We start from the raw sequence: 20387 nt of genomic DNA, 5'->3' as shown, positions 1-20387 counted from the left end.
ACACATTTGTGTTCTTCTTTGTGATGATTCCTGAGCTTTTCACTTCACAGCCTGGTGAAGAAACAACAATACGATTCTGAGGTGAAACGTGAGATCTGATACATGCACCGACGTAAAGCATGCTGAGCAGCCTCTGCTGGAGGGAGGAGATGAAGAAGCTTGATGCACTCTTGTACTTATCGTTAATGAAGAAAATGAGAGACTGGACAGTTAGTCAGCTGCTAATTTCCCTGCATGAAGCAGCAGTTTGTTTCCCGTTTTTTGGGAACAACATGCAATCAGTCCTTTGTGGAAACATTACCGTGCCTTTTTCTTGCTGAGAGCGGAACAACAGAAAAAAAAAGATCCTTGCACCATTTCATCATGCCACTGCCAATTTGGCCCAGTGGTGGTTAGAAGGTCGTTGGGCCATGCTTCTATCAGGGGGATTAGTCCTTAAATGGGATTACAGGCTTGTATGGAAAAAGGAAGAAAAGGGGGTGGATGCTCAAGCAAGCAAGGGAGCAGAAATATTTAAATGCAGACAGACACATTTAAGCAAAGAGATCGTTTTATCTTCATTAGTGGGGAAGTGGGGAGGAAGGGGAGGAGACTGTCTTAAGAAGGATGGAAACGGAGTGGTGAGATCTGAATTCTGCGGTTTAATGAAGATTAAAGACTGAACGATTTGGAAGGGTGTATGTATATGTGGAAGTGGTGCGGAGAACAGTGAAATTGTGTTTCGTAATGTTTTACCTCCATTGTTTTTTTTTTCTGTGCCCTCGCTTCCTTTCTGCTGCTACCATGTCCTCTCTCTCTCTCTCTCTCTCTTTCTCTCTCTCTTAAGTGAGCCAGAATAATATCTGTGAAGACGCACTGGGGTGGAATATCCTAGTCACCCATCTGGTGTGACTGGGACACTACAGCGAAGCACATACAAGCTCTCTCACCCAGGCACACACACACAGACACACACACACACACACACACATACAGTTAGATGGTGTTCACTGTGAAGTGGGATGGCTGAGACCCACATGGCTCGGAGTGCCAGCGGCGTCTTGCTGCCCTGCCACCATGGCCCCTCTGCATGTAGGTCAGCCTCGGCTGGGGGCACACCACCCCTACCCTCCCTTTCCTCTGCTCCGTCCCTCACACCCCCCCATCGCTTTCTTCAACTCTTCCTCCTTGTCTCCTTCTTATATATATATATATATATATGTTCAAATACCTATATGGATATGTAGCCTATAGGTAGCCTGGAGCCTGTCCCAGTTAACAAAGGGTTAAGGGCAGTGGACGCCATGGACACGTCGCCGCCAACACAAAGGCAGCTTTCCAGTATCCATATTACTATGTAGTACGCCAGAAAAAGATTCAGTATGCCTCAGTACATAGTATGTCAAATGTAGTGTGCCAAAATGACACTGATATACAATTTTGCAGTATATAACCTGTCGTGTTTTCAGGCCATTCTGACCAGCAATCCTCTTTGTATCATGTGCAAACTTAAACAAGCTTGAGCACACAAACAGAATATAGTTCATTTCACAGTACCGACTACAAAGGTTAAAGTTTAAGGAATATCCATTCATATTGCACGACATACGTTATAAGGGCAGCTGGAGTACATACTTAAAATAAGAAGTTTACAGCCGTGCATGCTTGCACTCACACCTACAGCTAGTTTAGGACCACCAGTCAACACACACGTCTTTGGACTGTGGCCGACCTTCAGATTCATTCCCAGTACCTTCATGCTGTGAGGTGAGAATGCCAGCCACTGCACCAGCTTATTATAACACCTCTAAGCAACTTCTACATTCAAACGAATGAGTTCCAAATGACTGCTTCATAGAACAAAAGAAATGCGTTATAATTCCGACGATAAAATTTGTGTCAGAAAAGTAAAATGCCGATGTTAAGTGCAGGTTGGTCCTCACATTATCAGGGAAACAGTGTAAGTGTCCTTGGGAACTTCTCTTTGCTGATTTCATTTCTACCTTTTAGACCCTGACAGATGACTTTAACGGAACATCTAGTGTTTGCCATCCGATGTTCAAGTTATGAGGCTCATCAAGCTTACAATGAGGTGCTTTGCTGTTATTGCACACATGCCAGCATCAGAGACAAAACAAAAAAGGCCCTTTATTAAGCTCATCACGTCCGTTGGGAGGCTGAGGTGTGATTCAGAGAGCGACAGAGGTTTTCAGCATCACTGTCAAAACACTCATCAATACACTGTGATTTCTTATGCAGATATGTGTGTTAAAAAAGGGCATTAAGAAACGTACGTCAGCAGTCTCCTACATTTCTAAACTGTATAAGTTTAGATTAGACATTAGAGTCAACCTGCACACGATGGGAGACACCCTGTCCATTAAGCATCCTGTTAAAAAGTTTGTCCCGAGCTTGCCCCAAACTCTGTCGCTCTAAATAAGTCTCTGTTTTGGTGAATGGTAATTCTCTTGGTAGTTTGAGCTTCACTGCACGGAATGATGTGTGTTCAGAGTTTGACACTAGAAGGCTGTTTTCCAATTTTGCGAGTGAAAGTTTGTTCATGCTCACCTTAAACCTGAAGATTTGTGACATTGTTTGGATGTCAGTCCTGGTCCGATGGGCGGCACAGACTTTGTGTGTTGCCGCTTTATGAATTCCAGCCATTTATTTTCTTCCGCATATCGGGCAGTGGCATCAGGCTAAGCAGGTCATTCCAGACGCAACAAGATTTCTAGTCCCTCTGGGGGAATCTCAAGGCTTTTCCAGGCCACATGAGACGTGTAATTCCCCCAGTGGGTTCTGGGTCTACCCCAGGGTCTCCTCCCAGTTGGGCATACCCGGAAAAACTCCAAAGGAAGGCCCCTCAAGGAGGCGTCCTAATCAGATATTCTTATAAACCAAAGGGAGCAATCCAATGACGAAGAAAGACGTACACAAATTTTTGGAGAGGAGTGTGTTAAATTTGAATGATTAAAATGACAAAATTGAAAATACAGCCTCTTTTTTTGCATCAGCGTGGCTCTTTTTTTTATAAAGCAGCCTTTTGGCTAGTGTGTTGTTACTTGCTGCAAGCATGAATGTGAGAGCAAAAGTGGATGTATGATAATCACCGCTTTTACAGTTACAAGAATTCAGTGCAGTCACATGCATAATTTTGGGTGAAAACTAAGAGTATAAAAGAGCAGCATCAAAGGTTCCTGTGGGTAGGATGAGGACATCAGAGCTGCTCTCTTTGAAGTCCCGCACTCTGAACATTTCTGTACTTCACTGCACAGAACAATGTATGTTCAGATGTTCAACTTTAGAAGGATCTGTGCAGAAAGCTCACCTGTTCTTACCCAAGTTCTGAGTTTCTGTTGCACGCTTAAGAGCAGTAAGTTGTCGAGTCAGTCCTGGTCACATTTAGCTTCCAGTGATTGAGGTGAAATCTTAAGATACTTGCATATTCTTATATTACGGAGGCATTTGAACATTTTTTTCAACAAATTTTTAACCAATGCATAATGCCTAATTTGATTTTCTGAGGTAATACACACTTCAGATACTGTAGATTATCTGTAGGACCTGTAGGACCCACCATGTATTTATTACTAGGGATGCACGATATATTTGCAACCACATCGGTATCGGCCGATATTAGTGTTTTTTCTGATATATCGTTATCGGCCTGATGAACAAATTTAGCTGATGTGAAAAACCGATGATTGTCTAACATTAGCACCTTCGTCTCTACATTTGCTGCTATTTCACAGATGTTGTTCCTTAAATGGTCCTGGACTTGAACGTTAAATATGTTAAATATATTTAAATATGTTTTACTTTTGTTAAGTAATGAAGAAGACTATGTGGTCTAATGAGGTATGGGCTTCTTTTGAATAGTTTTCACGTTCTCACAGTGCTTACTTATACTCATTTTTCAGTGCGAACAAAAATTGAATATCGACATCGGTAATATCGGTTATGGGCGATATCAGAAATCTTAATATCGGATATTGGTATCGGCCAGAAATTTGAATATCGTGCATCACTATTTACTACTGTAGTGACCAGAGGAGGTGGGCAATTCTGTCTTGGCAAGAAGAGAGTATGTGAGAGTTTAGCTTCTGCTTCATGAGCTCTGCCTAGTGTACATGTATTGAATCTGGCCGGGATCAGACAGGACACTGGTCCCATATTCCAGTGTCATATTTAACAGCTGCTTTTGCAGTCGTGTTATGTGTCTGCAACTTGCAAACAATATCAGGGAATGACCGATGAAAACTGTGCCGAATTTATAGTTTCAATAACTGATTGATGGCTGCACATGAAAAGTATTTAAACTTACAACACAAAGGTTTACATCAGGCTTAGGAACTTGCCGATCAGTTAGAAATTCTCTTGATCAGACTCAGGACATCCTTAATGTTTGCTTATGCCAGGAGGGGATCTTTAACATTGAAATTGAACAAAGGTTGACACCTGAGTAATGGATAGACACTTTTTTGTTATTTTTTTACTATTGTCATAGTGAACCCTTAAGAAAGCATCTCCTAAATGGGCAAAATTCTTTTGAGAGTAGCTATCTGCTCGTCTAAAGTCTATTACTGTCGTTCAAAATTTCTTAGAGGGCTCCTGAAAATGGCACTGGCTGCTTTTCAGATGATTTCCTACAAATTACAGTGGCGCCAGGATGCCTTTTATCTTCTCATCTTTTTGCCCTCTGAGGTCTTGATGTGTTTTTCTTTCTCCACCTGCCACTCTCCCAATCTCTCATTCTGGGGTTTCCATTCATTCCTTAAGTAGTTCTACCCTTTTCACTCATTCTCAGCATGCTAAATCCTTGCAGTCGCTTTTCCTGCTTTCCCCTTCCTTCAAGATTATAAACCAGAAATCACATTTTAACCAAAGTAGACATGGTACTTCTTGGGCCTCTTCTAAAACCAATTTCAATGAGCTGAAAAATGCCAAAAATGTCTGTGTTTTCATGTAAAAACAAAAAAAAACTGTGTGTGCTGTACAGGATAATGTGTTTGCGTGACATCTCTATCAGACAGCACTGTATCAGTGTGTTTCTCTGCCTGTGTCGGTGCCCAGGCAAACAGTTGGCGACGCTGGTTCTCTGGGCATCTGCAAAAACACGATGACGTTCAACACATTACCAATCAGAAATCAGAAAATTCAAATTGTTTTATTATTTTTTTGAATACAACATTTCTTTACTATTCTAAGAGAGATTAAAAATAGCCTAGGCATGCATAGATGTAAATGACTTCATCCCTGGAGTAATCACAACAAAGTCAATTTATGATAGAAACTTTTACAATCTCCCTTGGGGGGACGAAAAGAATCTATTGCACACTGCTTTTTTTTTTGTTTGTTTTTTCTCAGTGATTCCTATTTTCACTCACTCTACACTATTCTCCATGGTTTTCCCTCCGTCATTTTTCATCACAGTCATTTTCTTCCCTTTTCCAGAATACTACAGTGACATAAATTGCTGCCACAGTCCAAAGCTGCAGCCACAATACCTATCTCTGTCCTCATCTCTCCCCCATTCTTTCACCAACGGTGGAATCTCCTCCGTCGTAATTGCCAGTGTGAGTGATGGAGTGTTTCTGTCAGTGTTTGCCGGATAGCTCATCTATACACACATACACTTGTGCACACAAACAATCAGTAACACACACACACACACACACACACAAGCCCAGTCAAATTACATATGTGTGCTCACAGAATGTGGGCGATGACATGTGCTCCCACGCAGACACACACTACACGCGCCTCGGTGGGAAGTAGCTGCAGGTGACAATGAGTGAGCTCTCCATTTCCTCCCTCACCTGTTGGCCCGGCTCTCCTTACTTTCCAATAAGCCAGAGGCCATCATATAGTGGGAACAAGATCCACATCTAGAAACAAGCCTCAGTAGCTGTAACTGGGGAGTCGGCAGGGGGGGAAGAGAAAAGCAGAATGTTATTTCTATTTATGTGTTTTGGAGCTTTTCAATGACTTGAAAGGCACATGTCAGCATTTATTGAGGGTTTTAGTGACTTTGCCGCAAATAAAGTTGCAAAATTCAGACATCAAACATTTTAGGCCTTTAAAAGCGTCTGCCTGCCCTTCAGGCATCCCCTGGTTTCCAATTAATTCTGCTCAGTTTGAAAATCAACTTGAAAAGACTTCAGTCTTTCTTGAGATAGATAATTCATCACAATGAACAGGTTCCTGCCTACTTTTATTTTCATACAAAGGTCCACCACTGTTGCATGGTAACTGGAAACATCACAGTCAATTGCTAAACAGCATCCCATTCACAAGCTGTCGTCTATGATTATAGAAGCCAGAAGACAAAATAGAAAATAATAGACTTCGCTAATAAGGTAAATTTAGGGGTTTTTTTGTTTTGTTTTGTTTGTGGGCTGCAAGGTGCTAGAAGGTCGCTGGTTCGCGTCCCGCTGAGGACACTCGGGATCTTCCTGCATGGAGTTTGCATGTTCTCCCCGTGCAGCGTGGGTTCTCTCTGGGTTCTCCGGCTTCCTCCCACAGTCCAAAAACATGTTGGGGTTAATTGGTGATTCTAAATTGTCTGTAGGTGTGAATGTGAGTGTGCTTGGTTGTCTGTCTCTAAGTGTTGCCCTGTGATAGACTGGTGACCTGTCCAGGGTGTCCCCTGCCTTCACCCTAAGCCAGCTGGGATAGACTCCAACCCCCCATGACCCTAGTGAGGATTAAGTGATATATAGATGATGGATGGATGTTTTGTTTGTTTAAACGTTGGATGTCTGAGATTTAATGCACACTTACAGTATTGAAGATCAGCTGTAGGACCTGGTTGCGTCACCATGTGAAGTCTCATGATACTGTGGTGATCAGAGGCACTTCCGGTTTGGCAAATAGACAGTTCTGTGAAAGTTCAGCGAGAAAAGAGGCACCATGACAAAGTCTTGTGTAAGGCCTAATGAGCGCTGCCTAGTGCCCATTCACAAGCTGTCTTCTGTGGTTATAGAACACAAAAGACAAAATCCATCCATCCATCCATTATCAATACACCTGTTTATCCTTACAAGGGTCCCGGGGGGGCTGGAGTCTATCCAAGCTGACTCAGGGTGAAGGCAGGGGACACCCTGGACAGGTCACCAGTCTATCACAGGGCTACACTTAGAGACAGACAACCAAGCACACTCACATTCACACCTACGGACAATTTAGAATCACCAATTGACCTCAACATGGTTTTGGACTGTAGGAGAACCCGCGCTGCACGGGGAGAACATGTAAACTCCACACAGAAAGATCCCAGGCGTCCTAACCAGGAAGCGAACCGAGGATCTTCAGGCTGCGAGGCGACGGTGCAAAATGTTCTCCACGACTGTTTTTTCACCAAGCTAGAGATTTTTAAAATCAAGTGTTGTATATTAGCTAAAACAAGTGCAGTCAAGAATTAAATATGATTAACCTTCATCTGTTTCCATCATTGCGATCCGTGAAGCGTGTCTGTCTAAACACCCACATTACAACATCCATCTGATCATCAGATAGCAGGATTTGACTTATCCCTCATCTTTGCCTCCGCCGTGCCTCCTCCTGATGTATTCACTTGCCATCCCTACTCTTTAACATTTATATCTTCCTGACAGAGTCTCTTCTTCCCTCGGAGGAAATATGATCAATAGTATCTATTTCTCAGTCTGTTCTGCTATCCCTATATTATTCCATTCATTTCACCTTCCATCTTCCCCCCTATACTTCTTACACCTGTCTCCTCTCCATCCTGCCCTTCATTTCTTGCTCCCTCGTCTCTCTATCACTCCCTTCATCGCCTTGTCTAGATCCATCTCTCCATAGACAATCTGCCAGCTCTGTGCCCGCTGCAGCCCTCCCAGAGTGATCCCGTTAGAGGGCTAATGCTGTGAAAAATGACAGTGAACCGGCACTTTTACCGCCATCACCACCACTTTGGGGCCGCCTGCCGCCTACAGCCCTGTTGCCTGGCAACTCCCCAGACAGCTTTTCTCCAAAAGGCAAGAGCTCCTGTCTGCTCTGCTGCGATAGAGACCCAAGCCTAATAAGCATTATATCTCATTTTGTCTTATCATTTAGTTGTTAGTGACACAAGTTTGCTCGGAGCTGCGACTATGCAAAGAGCACTGATGCAGAATGTGTCTCTCATATTGAATGAATAAAATGATTTGCAAGAAGTGTGACTTCCTGGAGCATTGTTGTCGGAATAAGAGGTTGCTCAGCCGAAAACATAAATATACATAAATGACGAAGATGCAGATGATGCAGGAAAGCTGTTCGGCGGAAAATAGCTGAAGAGCTCTGACCCCATTGCAGAAACACACTGTGAACATATTACTAATGCGTGATACTGTTTTGTCTGTAGCTCAAAACAGAAATAAATTAATGTCTGACCTTTTTTTTTTTTTTCTGCTTGTCTACTTCAAAACAAGTTGATATCTGATGTCTTGTTGTTCCCTCAGATCTTTGCACTGAGTAATGGTACAGCCAAGAAGTGTGACAAATTAAAGGAACAATCTGAGAAATTGAGGGCAAAGACAAAACAAGCGCAGATGGTTCCACTCAGGACACAATAGATCACCGAAAGCTTTGATTCAGTAGAGCTCTAGAGACTTGTAGAACCTATGCCGAGGAGCATTGATTTGAATAGTTAAACCCGTATTCCCCAAAACACATCGGTAGGTTTGAAAGAGATGCTGGTTAAAGCAGTAAATTGCATCATTTGTGTGCCAAAAAACTGTAGATACAAGAAGAATGGTCAACTTAACAGGCCATTCTGGTTTTAAAAACAATTCCAAAATCTGAGCATGAAATTGTGACATGTTGCCAAAATCACTTCATATTAACATGTCATATTTAAAAATGTGCTTTTCTTCTTTTTTTTTTTTTTCTTTAACCAGATTCAGTTAAAAGCTAATTAAAAAAAAAAAAAGAAGCTGTGCTCCTTTGCGTAATTCATTTAATTTATTAGGATCCCCATTAGCACCAGCATAACCGTTGGCTATTCTTTCTGGGGTCTGCACACATACACACAGTCACACTTCTACACACAATAACCACAAACACAACAAACATAGGTGTAATAATGAAGCCACCTGGGGATTGGTGACTGCTCTGACCAACAGACATGTGACAAAAATTCAGGGACGTTTCACTTGAACTGGGCTGAACTGCAGGTTGTGTTTGTACTGAGCAGATAGGAGACAAGTGTGGAGTAGTACAGTATCAACAGTATGTAGAGTCACCTTTTTTGTAGTGTTGCTACCACTTATAGACACTTGGACAATTATTCCAGTTTCACATCCATCCATCCATTATCTATACACCGCTTAATCCTCACTAGGGTTTTTTTTTTTTTTTACATCTATTCTGATAATTATCCCACAAATGAACTGGTCAAAATACATACATGATAAGAAATGTATGATTTAATCTTTATATCTCACATAAAGCTTCTTGTAACTACCAAATATGTTCCGGTATTTCATAATCTGGACAGCTCTAACTGTGCTAGATGAACTCTGCAAGACTTTATATTGCAGTGAAAAATGACACCAACAAAACACCCAGATGCTGTGTGGGGTTCAGAGAGTTATTTTGTCTTAAGTTGTCTTAAGTTATTTTTTTTCTGACATGGAATATGGAACATTCCACCTGGTAAAACAATAGGCATTTGTCTTTTAAACATGGGTGTCCATTATATAAAGGTTGTTTAAAGCTTTATTTAGTCATTACAGGATGCTTATGAAAAGAGCCTTGTTGCTTGTCGGGGTATATCTAAAGGTTGGCATCTGAAAAACAAGAAGGAGCAGTGAAAAGTTATGATATCAAAACTTATTTGGCACTCGAATCACAGAATCACAGACATGAAAATCATCTTTATTAATTCATTTGAAGGCATTCTTTTCAGACATATTGAAAGTACAACAGAAGTGTTCCAAGGTTTGACCTAGTGTTACAAAAAGTCATCACTGCCTTTAGGAAACAGATAAGACCAGCAATATTATGTATTTCACTTTTTTTTTTAAAAGTCTTATTTTATGTCTCCGGTGGCTGGAAGGCAGAAGGAATAGTCTTGAACTTCATCCTCCACACTACACCATAATTAGTACAATCCAAAAGGACGAGCAGCTTGCAGAAGAATTGTTTTATTATTTACAGAGAATGTAAAACTATATCGCTTCTCGTGGCCAGAGAAGAATCCTGCAGCCTGCTGTTGCTCACAGACTCAGCCAAACCAGGACATCTCATGCATAACAGATGGATAGATTTTCTCATGTTCAGTCCCAACACATTACTTTGGTTGAAAATAGGTTGGAAAATATTTTTTTCATGAAGAAGTTACCTTTGGCTGCACGCTGAAAATGCCATACTTGAGTTTTAGGATCCCTTTTCTGTACTGTGTCAACTAATTGTGGTTCCATGTGAAAAAAAATAGCTTGTCTGTGCGTCATCTCCTGCCCCACTTTCCTGTGTTTTTCCACCGCCTTGATGGCTTTTAAAGCCGAAACCCAGTTCTATCAGTCCTTCACCTAAAGCTAACAAGAATCCAAAACTCAAGTCCCAGAATATTCGCAGGTATGAGTGACATGAACCACGCGGTTGCCACGGGAACTCTCAAAAGAGGTTAGAAGAGTGCTTTGACAAAGTGTGTGAACTCAGTGCCACCGAAGCAGTCCTCATTCTTGAATGTGTTTCTGTTTTGAGACATCACAGGTTTTGAAGATGGTGAAAAAGTTCACATCTGAGTTGTGGGGTTTCCGTCTGCTTTTGCTGCTGTGGTGCCTTTTCCTGCAAACGGCATGTGATGTGTGACTGCGTACGTAATTCTGCGAGTTGACTGTTGGAAACAAGAGAAAACACAGTGGAAGCTGTATTTTCAAGGTACAGACATGGGAATTAAAGCTAGAAAACTGTACTACAATAGAACTCATCAAGGGTATCCAGAAATTGTACGGTTTGGGCCAATTTTTTTGTTCATCTCTTTTGGGTAAATCGTTGCAGCTCTTTAAGAACCAATTTCCCATTTAAAGTGATCATTCTATACAAGAAGCGCTAATGTAAATCCATCAAGGTCGTAGAGGAAAGCCTGAATAGCTGTAATCTCCATTAATGTGAGCTGAATGGAGAATATGCAGGTCAGAATGACTTGTGAAAGAGGTATTTTACAGCACCTGGAGGGATGTGTGTGTGTGTGTAGGTGTGTATTTATCAATGGTGGAGAGCACTCACATGAGCGTATTAAACAGTACACAGTCGGTGTACTATATCTGAGGACGAGAACAAAGAAATCCTCTCTTCATCTTTTATCATCTTTTTTTTTCTTCCTGTCTTAAAAGGATTTGATTATCAGCTGAATTTCAGTAAATGAAGCGCTATACTGCACACACACATACCCCTCACACGCCATCTGCTGAGACGTTAGACATGCCTTATTGTAAATACGCCCGAAGACACACACAAACACACGCCTAGAGACCAGCGCGGCATCCTGCCTAGCCTCGCCCCAGGTGTCTCACGGTTAATATATTGGTGTGGCCTTAGATGAATCCGCGAAGGCCAAACTAATACTCTTTATTCAAGGCTTTTTGAAGCTCTTCCCAGCAGAGAGAGCGTGGAACAAGAAGAAGAAAAAAAAAAAAAGAGCGTTGACGTGTTTCAGCGTATTAATATCCACCACAGGTGCTAATTTGCCCTGCAAGTCACCTGTGTCATGAGCTGTGATGGAATGAAAGGAAAGCTAAAAAAGACAAGAGAGGCTGGAGCAGGATGGAGAGATAGCGTGACGGAGCCCGAGAGAGTGAGGAACAAGGAAGAAAGGAGGAGGTGTAAATCACATTAATGAATAAGCTTCATTAGTCGTGCCCATTAGCATCCTAAGCACAGATTAACTTAACTTCAGCTGACTTTGGTGAGGCCCAGTGGCCATGATGGGAAACAGTTTCATGACACACCTGGATGTCTGATCGCTGACAACCTTCATTTAGGGTAGCAGTGGACAGTCTGTTTGACCTTTGTGCCTGAATGAGAAAAAAAAAATGTCATGTGGAAACAGTTACTGAGGATTTAGTTCTTCTTCAGCTTGCTTACTCATTTTCACTGTTGGTTTTTTTTCCCTCCTGCCTATTTCACTGCAACTGTAAAATTTGGCACTATGCTTGATATTATTTGTTCATCTGTCTAATTTGTTCCTTTTTCTCTCAAAACAATTAAAGCACTTTTGTGTGTTTGTACTTAAATCTCTTCCTGTCTGTTTGTTTGTGTTGTCAACAGGCAGATCCCCAAGGCCGAGACATCGCCATCCGTCCCTTCTTGGAGCACTGTGAGAACACCCACATGACCATTTGGCTGGGCATCGTCTATGCCTACAAGGGACTGCTAATGGTGAGAGGAGAGAACACAAAATCTCATCGTGCAGTCACAGTCTGGACACACACATAAATGCACACTTACAATCCGTACTATATGAATGTAGTGCACAAAGGGATCTGCTGATGCCAACCGTGTTGTGTCTCACATGTCCCCACAGTGTGCGTTTCAGTTTTTCAGTTTAAAATACATGGTTCATTTAACCATGACTGTATAAACCCTTGTGTTACTGCTGCTCTAAATGGACTGTTTTTGCTCTGAAAAGCAATGAGCTGCTGCAGTTCCCGCCCCCCTCAGGAAGAACACGCTGTCTGCATCTGTGATTGACAGCTGCGGCTGTCAATCACAGATGCAGACGGCATCGGCGCCCATGTTCCCCCTGGTGCAACAACTCTAAGTTGCCAAAGCTGGAAATTTTCAACTGGGACATTTAAGTACTTTAGTTTATCACAGTCAAGGCTGACATGGTCACTGGAGCAGAAATGGATCTTTTGGTTATTTGAGGTGATGTTTAAAAAAATAAAAAATGTGAACGAGAAAAATGGAACAAGAGATAAATCCACATAACCACTTATTCACTCTCTTGCCAAGAGATAGATGAGAAGATGGACTCAAAATGTATATTTATATCCATAATCTGACTGTACGTTACATGCTTTATCCATCCATCCATCCATTTTCTATACACCGCTTAATCCTCACTAGGGTCGCAGGGCGGCTGGAGCCTATCCCAGCCGACTTAGGGCGAAGGCAGGGGACACCCTGGACAGGTCACCAGTCCATACATGCTTTATAATTAGAGTTAATTAAAAACTCCTTGAAAACACACCTTTAACTGGGAAAGAGGAACAAACCTCAGGAAGAGCAGCAGAGGTTCGGTCTTCCAGGATTGATCGACATGCAACAGGTGTCTTTTGTGGGTCTTATAATAATAAGATTTAAAAAAATAATAATAATAATTGAATTATGAGAGAAATACTAAAAATAAATGAGGAACAAGGATCTGAGAATCTCCATGGAACACAAAAAAGAGCAAGAGCAATTGCATGAGTCAGTGTATTTCCTAAAATGTCAAACTGTTTAAGTTGTGGTGATTCCAGTTTAGTCCTATGGCTTGACTGTCTCTTGCACTGACTCTAATTAATTTAATGCAGATAGACATTAAAAAAAAAAAAAGACCATCGTGCTTTTTTCAGTTCAATCATCCATTTTCTGGTGCTTATCTGGGGCCGTGTCATGGGGGCAGCAGACTAAGCAGGACATTCCAGAAGGCCTTTTCCCTAACAACATAATCCATCTGGCAAGTTCTGGGTCTACCCTGGGATATGCCTGGAATACCTCCAGAGAAAGGCATCCTAATCAGATGCCTGAACCACCTAAGCTGGCGCCTTTTGACACGAAGAAGCAACGACTTCACTCTAAGCTCCCTCTGGATGCTCCTAAATCTATCTGTAAGGCTGAGTCCAGAGGAAGCGTTTGGAGGAAGCTTGTATCTGATTGTTTTGGTCATGACTCAGAGCTCATTAGCATAGGTGAGGGTTGGAAAGTAGACCAACTGGTAAATTGACAACTTTGCCTGTTGGCTTACAGTACTGCTGATGCTGCCTCCGTCCATCTGTCCGTCTAACGCTCCATTTTCCCATCACTGGTGAACAAGATCCAGAGATACTTAAACTCCTTGGCTTGGGGCAGCAACTTACCCCCCCAACCCAGAGGGAACAATCCATTGGTGCCCTGCAGAGAACCATGATCTCAGACTTGTAGATGCTGACTCTCATCACGACTGACTCTGAGGCTCCCAAACCGCTTCGCCTTGAGATCCTGGCAATGAATATCACAAACAGGATAGGAGACAAAGGGAAACCTTGTCCAGCACCCACCGGAAACGTGTTTGACTTTGTGCCGAAATACGAGCACAGCTGTCGCTTTGGTTGTGCAAGGACGAGATGGCTCATAACAACGGCCCTGGTACTCCCGAAGTACAACAAAACACATGTGGACTTGATGGTCGAACTGGTGTGATACCCTCAGCAGATCTGATCCACTGTTTCACTGCAAGGACAGTCGTGTTTTTTTTAAGGTTCTTTTTAGCTTTTATTCAGTAGTGTTGTGAAAAAAGACCAGGTAGAGAGAGGAAGGGACTGGCATGCAACAGATGGTCCAGCCTGCTGGGAATCGAACCAGGGATTAGCCTCTCGTGGCATATATGCCCATATGGTATCCATCCCAACCACTCAGCTATCGGGTCCCTCTGACTATAACGACTTTAACAGACTTCTAAGCATCATTATAGAGAATAGCAACACTTCCCCCTTTATAGATGGGTCATACTGTCGACTAAACGGCTGCGTTCGCTGATTTCATTTGAATAATGTTTACTATTCCGAGCTCATCAGCAGAGTACAGTTGATACTGCAGGCAAACACTGAATATTTACTTATTTGTACATTATCATTGTTAATCTTGTGTGTTTTAAAGCCGCCATGTAGCAGGAGCAACTGTACATTACGTAAAACTCAACGTATATTTATAGCGAAGCAATCAGACAGAGCAGAACATCGTCTTAAGCGAGCGGAAAAAACACGGATGATGCTGAGTGGAAAAAAATAAATAAAATAATGCTACCGAGAAAAAGTGAAATAACAGAGATGGAAGAAGTGGGAAGTTGGTTGAGGAATAAGTCAAAGCTTTGATGTGAAGCGATAAGATGGGAACAAAGAAAGTGTAGCGGTAGATAAAGTTTGAATGAAGTGATTGACAGGAGCCCACATCTTTATGAGGCATAGAGGGACAACACAGCAAGAAAACAGATTTAAGGCTTGAGTCATCTCTGCTTTTATGCTCACACACACACACACACACACACACACACGCTTACATATAAATAAATACTCGCACATTTCGCCCTTCCTCACGTCCACATGCTCACACACCTGAGATGCACTAAGCCTTCATGACTGCTCTTTTAATTCTTCTGCTTGTCATTCCACAAACTCTCATTTAGACTTTGACTAAGTAGGCATGCCACCTTACCCAGCACACAGTGAATGATTCAGGAGACTGCTGCTGCAACTCTAATGTTCCACCAAACCAACAATTCACTCTTACTGCATAAAACTGGCTCTCCTTTAGATATCCGTCCCCCCCTCTTTATAATGAAGTTTACTTTTATTTGCTTCGTTTCTTAAAGCTAAGTGAAAGTAAATGTCTTCACAACCTCCATTTTATTAGTATTTAGCATTAAACGATGAAAAAAACACCCATTTAATAAGTCATCCTGCTTTATTCTGAGCAAATCAGAGCAAAAATAAGCAGAATTCACATGCAGAAGCAAGTTCAGATTTTCTATAACCAGAGTTAAATATTGCTTTCAGATCTTCTGTAGTCTTCTCTCAGGTGTCTTCTAAACCTTTGTTTTGCTCCTTCTCTTTTGCCCTGACAGTTGTTTGGCTGTTTCCTGGCGTGGGAGACCAGGAACGTGAGCATCCCTGCCCTCAATGACAGCAAATACATCGGGATGAGCGTGTACAACGTTGGAATCATGTGCATCATCGGTGCCGCGGTGTCTTTCCTGACCAGGGACCAGCCCAATGTCCAGTTCTGCATTGTAGCCCTGGTGATCATCTTCTGTAGCACCATCACACTCTGTCTAGTCTTCGTTCCCAAGGTTAGTATAAGTGTGAACAAGGGGATAGAGTGTATGTGGGTGCATGTGGATGACTCTGTATTGATATAAAGCAGAGTGTTTGATTATCGCTGCGTTCACTCACCCACCTCGCTAAGTCCTGCAAGCTAAAAACGCAGCAGTTTGTTTTTTTTACCCTAATGAAATTTGAACCCATCTTCCAGTTCATCACCATGAGAACGAATCCAGACGCAGCCACCCAGAACCGCAGGTTAAAGTTTACCCAGAACCAAAAGAAAGAAGACTCCAAGACGTCCACCTCGGTCACCAGCGTCAACCAGGCCAACACTTCTCGACTGGACGGGCTTCAAACCGACAACCACCGCCTCCGCATGAGGATAACAGAGGTCTGAGCCGCCCACTTTGAACCATTGATCATCATGTTACAAGTCAGGATGGCAGTGCAGCTTTAAACTAGAGGTCCAGTAACTGAGCACTGGTTCAATAAGAGAAGTAAGACGAGACAGCAACGTATTACACTTCCAGAGATTGTGTTGTCACCAAGAGGGGCTTTGTGCCACGCTGTACATTCCCTCCGATGCATTTTAGAAAAATGCTCACTTACACTGACATTGAGTGACATTTGAAAAAATCCCTCAGCAATCACCTTGGCTTTCCATCAGATGCCTCAGAGATGAATTGCTGCTGTCGCCCTTGCTTTTGCTCATGATTGTGGAAAATAAGGAGCCTTTTCAGATACATTTTGAAGGATAATTTGTTCTGTCTTTGGCAGGCAGGAGTCCTTTTTATTCTTTACTGTGTTTGGAAATGTAAAGGAGCATTTGCAGCAGTTTGTTTTAAAGACATCAAACGCCGACGATGGGTAACTTGTCCGCTGATAACCTTACGTTTTTGAGTCGTAATGCGCTGATGCCATCTGTTTGTTCTTTTGTCTTAAAAGTTGGACAAGGAGCTGGAAGAAGTGACCATGCAGCTGCAGGACACTCCAGAGAAAACTCCGTACATCAAACAGAACCATTACCCGGACGCCAATAACATCCTCAGCATACGCAACTTCACAGATGGCAAAGGTGAGAAGCTGGATTTATGTTTTCATGCAACCAGCCACAGTCCTGTTGGTGGGAGGGAGCCGACCCATTTGAGCCATTCATCAATATGTGACCAAAGAAATTCCACACACTGAGGTCCATCGATAGGTGGCTGGTGGTGGCTTCCTTATCTAAAAAATGCATCTAAGAGATAGGATTTTGGGGTAAAAAACCCCAGTACCTCATTGAATAGGGGCTAAAAGTCCCCCGATGCAGGAGTCAAGTCCAACCCGTGGCAGGATTTGCTGTGTGTTGTTCTTGGCCTTTCCTATCTCTTCAACTATTCTGCAAAAAGACAGACTCAAATGCCCACCATCGAAATAAATCTAAATAAATTGCACAAAGCACTAACTGCTTCTCAAGGGTTTTTACTTATCCGGAAAATACTGAAGGTAAAGCTTACTCATAGCGGCCTGTAAGAGGTTTTGGTGATTTGAAGTAACATAACTAAATCCAATTAAACAATTATTTCCTTGAGTGCTGCACTTACGAAACTATATCGCAGCAATCTAAAATTAGACCTCTTGATGAATATATTTAATTAATCCAACTAATGTGCATGAAAATACCTGAACGGAACAGCATTGATGATTTAATGCACCTACCGATGTAATGTAATTTAGTCATCAGCGTACATGCAGCACTGTTTGCCACTTTAGCACCGTTCCTTTGGGTGCTATTGATCTGTTTGACTTCAGTACATTGCAGTGGTTTACATCCAGAGCAGGCAATGGTAAAAATCACAGCTAATCCTCCAGTAACGTTGTCTAATAATAATAATAATTCTTGACTACCTGTACACTGTGTGTGCATATTCAGTAACGGATTTTAATGCTGCTTTCAGAGAAGGAATATCTTTTTCAGTGCGCCTGTCAGCTGCAGGTGAAGAAGGGACACAGGAGCGCTTGTGACGTCTATAATGAGTCATGAGATTAGCTACAGCACCGGAATACTTCACTGCTGCTCGGCAAGTTGTGCGCAAATTGCACGCTTTACCAGCTTTATTATCAAAACCCAGAGGGGGGTCCGCACTCGATTTTATACCTGATTATTTAGTGTGTTGTTTGCTGTCTCTTGAGGAACATACTTGAGAAACAGTAGAGACAAGAAGAACAGAAGGTTAGGGAGGAGTTAAGGTGAATCATCACGGGGGGGGAGAGGAGCATATGGAAACACAAGGAGTTAGTTATCAAGTGCTGGAATGTAAAGCTGCATGAGAGATCCTTTGTCTGTTTACACTCCCAAGTTCTACCCAGTACATGCTGTTTAAACTGATGCAGCTGTATCTTACAAAGACGGGTGCCTCAGATTGAATCGGTGAATCGTCGCGGCCCGGCTTTAGGCCTCGTTTTAACGGAGCGACGTACAGCAGCCATGTCTCTCACGCCAGCACAAAGCTGCTCTCGGGGGGTGTCTAATGGATCTGAGTTTGGGAAGGTAAAAAAAAAAAAAAAAAAGAGCAAAACAGCTGCGCTCGTTCTGCGGATTGGGAGCAGGGCGTGTTGGAATTGTTTGAGAAGTTCCTCATCTGTGAAAGTTCACGGTTACGCAATGAACTGACGGCAGTTAATGAGTACATTCACGGAGGAACGTGTCTAATGCTTCTTTGTGTTTTCGCTCGTTTCCCTGCTTCTCAGCCTCTCTCATCTTTTTTTTTTTTTTTTTTGCATATGTGCGCACATAAGCAGACACACAACCCTCCTGTTTCAGCTCTAAATATTGTCTGGCTTTAAAATGATATCAGAGGATCGGTTGATATCGTGTTTATCGGTGCCAATGCAAGGAGAGATTTGATATAAAATTTTTTATTTTTTTTTTAGGGAACACAGAGAGTGAGAAGTCAGTGCCAGGACGATTTTAATTAGTAGATAATTAGCGAATGAGCCGCCATCTGTGAGATTTTTGACCTTCCTTTTATATTTATCCTTTAAGGAATCCCAAACAGAAGACTGCATCGGATTGTGTTAGTCATTAGATGTTTCAGTGGTTTGAAAATATTTACAAGGTACGCTATGTAACCGCTGTGGCTCAGTTGGAGGTTTTCTTTTAATGATATTTCCAGTGTAGATCTCACACTGTATTTCTAAATAAATAAAAACAGAGGCATATTACCTGAAAGCAGTCGACTTAAACAAACACATTTTCCGTTCGCCGAGGAGAAATCTCTTTAAAACACTGGCAGCAGCTGGCAGCTGACATCGGGCTCTCTTTCGGGAACTAGAATTCAAATTGTGTGGGCTCATAGAAATAAATCTATTTTGGACTGAATCTTTGCATGTGTTCTCTCGGTTACGTTGTCAAGGGAGAACAGAGACAGATATAGTAAATATGTCTGAGGCTCCTCTGCATGAATATTCATTTGTAGAGAGATTTTTTTTTTTACAGAATGAGAGCAAGAATCAGTTTGATTATCACATTCAGTCATAACATAACTGCCTGCTACCTCTTTGAGTTGTATTGGGGAATTAGTTGTTTAAATGTTGTTGTTTTTTTCTCATATATCTACCCCAATAGCAAAAAAGGAAAAAGACTCTATTAGTCCTTTCAACAAGTGAATATTCCTACTTAAATGCTCCTTTATGACACCCAGTCTGCATATTGAGCTCATTTTTTAGCCAAACTCATTTAAATATTCCTTTTTAAAAGACATACAGAGAAAAATGAAGCAGTCTTTTTGTTGTTTAACTGTTCATGGCGATGATTTCTAAAGGAGAAAAAGAAGGTTCAGACAAAGAGAGGCTGCACATTAGGTGCACGCTTTCTGGCAATAAAATCACAGGTCATTAAGGCTCCTTTAAAGATCACCGGCATATAAACTTTTCCCGGCCTCGGTCTGCTTATGCGTGACAGTCATCATCACCGGCTCCTAACTATAGTCATCAGTATTCATAAGAGAGCTGGTCTAAATGTATTGCGGGCTGTGAATGAGTGGCTGTTATAAGAGAAGAACGCTGTGTCAACAGCGATTACGCTCACTCACAAAGGGTGAGAAGCAACACTCCACCTCTCTCTGCCTCTCGCTCTCCCTGCCTGTCTTCATGAATATGTACAAACACATGGCGATGCACCGACGGATGACAGTTAAGGTGTGGTTGTTTGACAGATTGGCAGCTATGGCCTGAATTTACCCTGCTGAGGTTAGAGTTTGACAGGACTGTAAGCATTTCATATCATATTTATAAGTGTGGTGCATTTGACACAAAGTCACGTAAAACCCATAACGACAAACCTTTTGGACTATTTGTTATTGTTAGGGCTGGAAGTGCCAATTATTTTTTAGTCCTCATTTAACTTTTTTTTTTTTT

General features: G+C 42.1%; 1 protein-coding gene across 1 annotated transcript in view; it reads left to right on the top strand.

Moving 5' to 3' along the window:
• The window catches only part of gabbr2 (gamma-aminobutyric acid (GABA) B receptor, 2), a 197711-nt gene that overhangs the window by 171577 nt on the left and 5747 nt on the right, over positions 1-20387 (top strand). Inside the window, exons 14-17 of the mRNA XM_008297079.1 lie at positions 12253-12363; positions 15791-16015; positions 16198-16380; positions 16935-17064. Of these exons, the coding sequence (XP_008295301.1) occupies positions 12253-12363; positions 15791-16015; positions 16198-16380; positions 16935-17064 (649 nt within the window). The remainder of the gene's footprint in view (positions 1-12252; positions 12364-15790; positions 16016-16197; positions 16381-16934; positions 17065-20387) is intronic.

This window comes from Stegastes partitus, unplaced genomic scaffold, assembly GCF_000690725.1.
Source record: "Stegastes partitus isolate 25-593 unplaced genomic scaffold, Stegastes_partitus-1.0.2 Scaffold1184, whole genome shotgun sequence".
Taxonomy (NCBI): Eukaryota; Metazoa; Chordata; class Actinopteri; family Pomacentridae; genus Stegastes; species Stegastes partitus.
The sequence above is the reverse complement of the archived record's forward strand: the minus strand, read 5'-3'. Positions and strand labels throughout refer to the sequence as shown.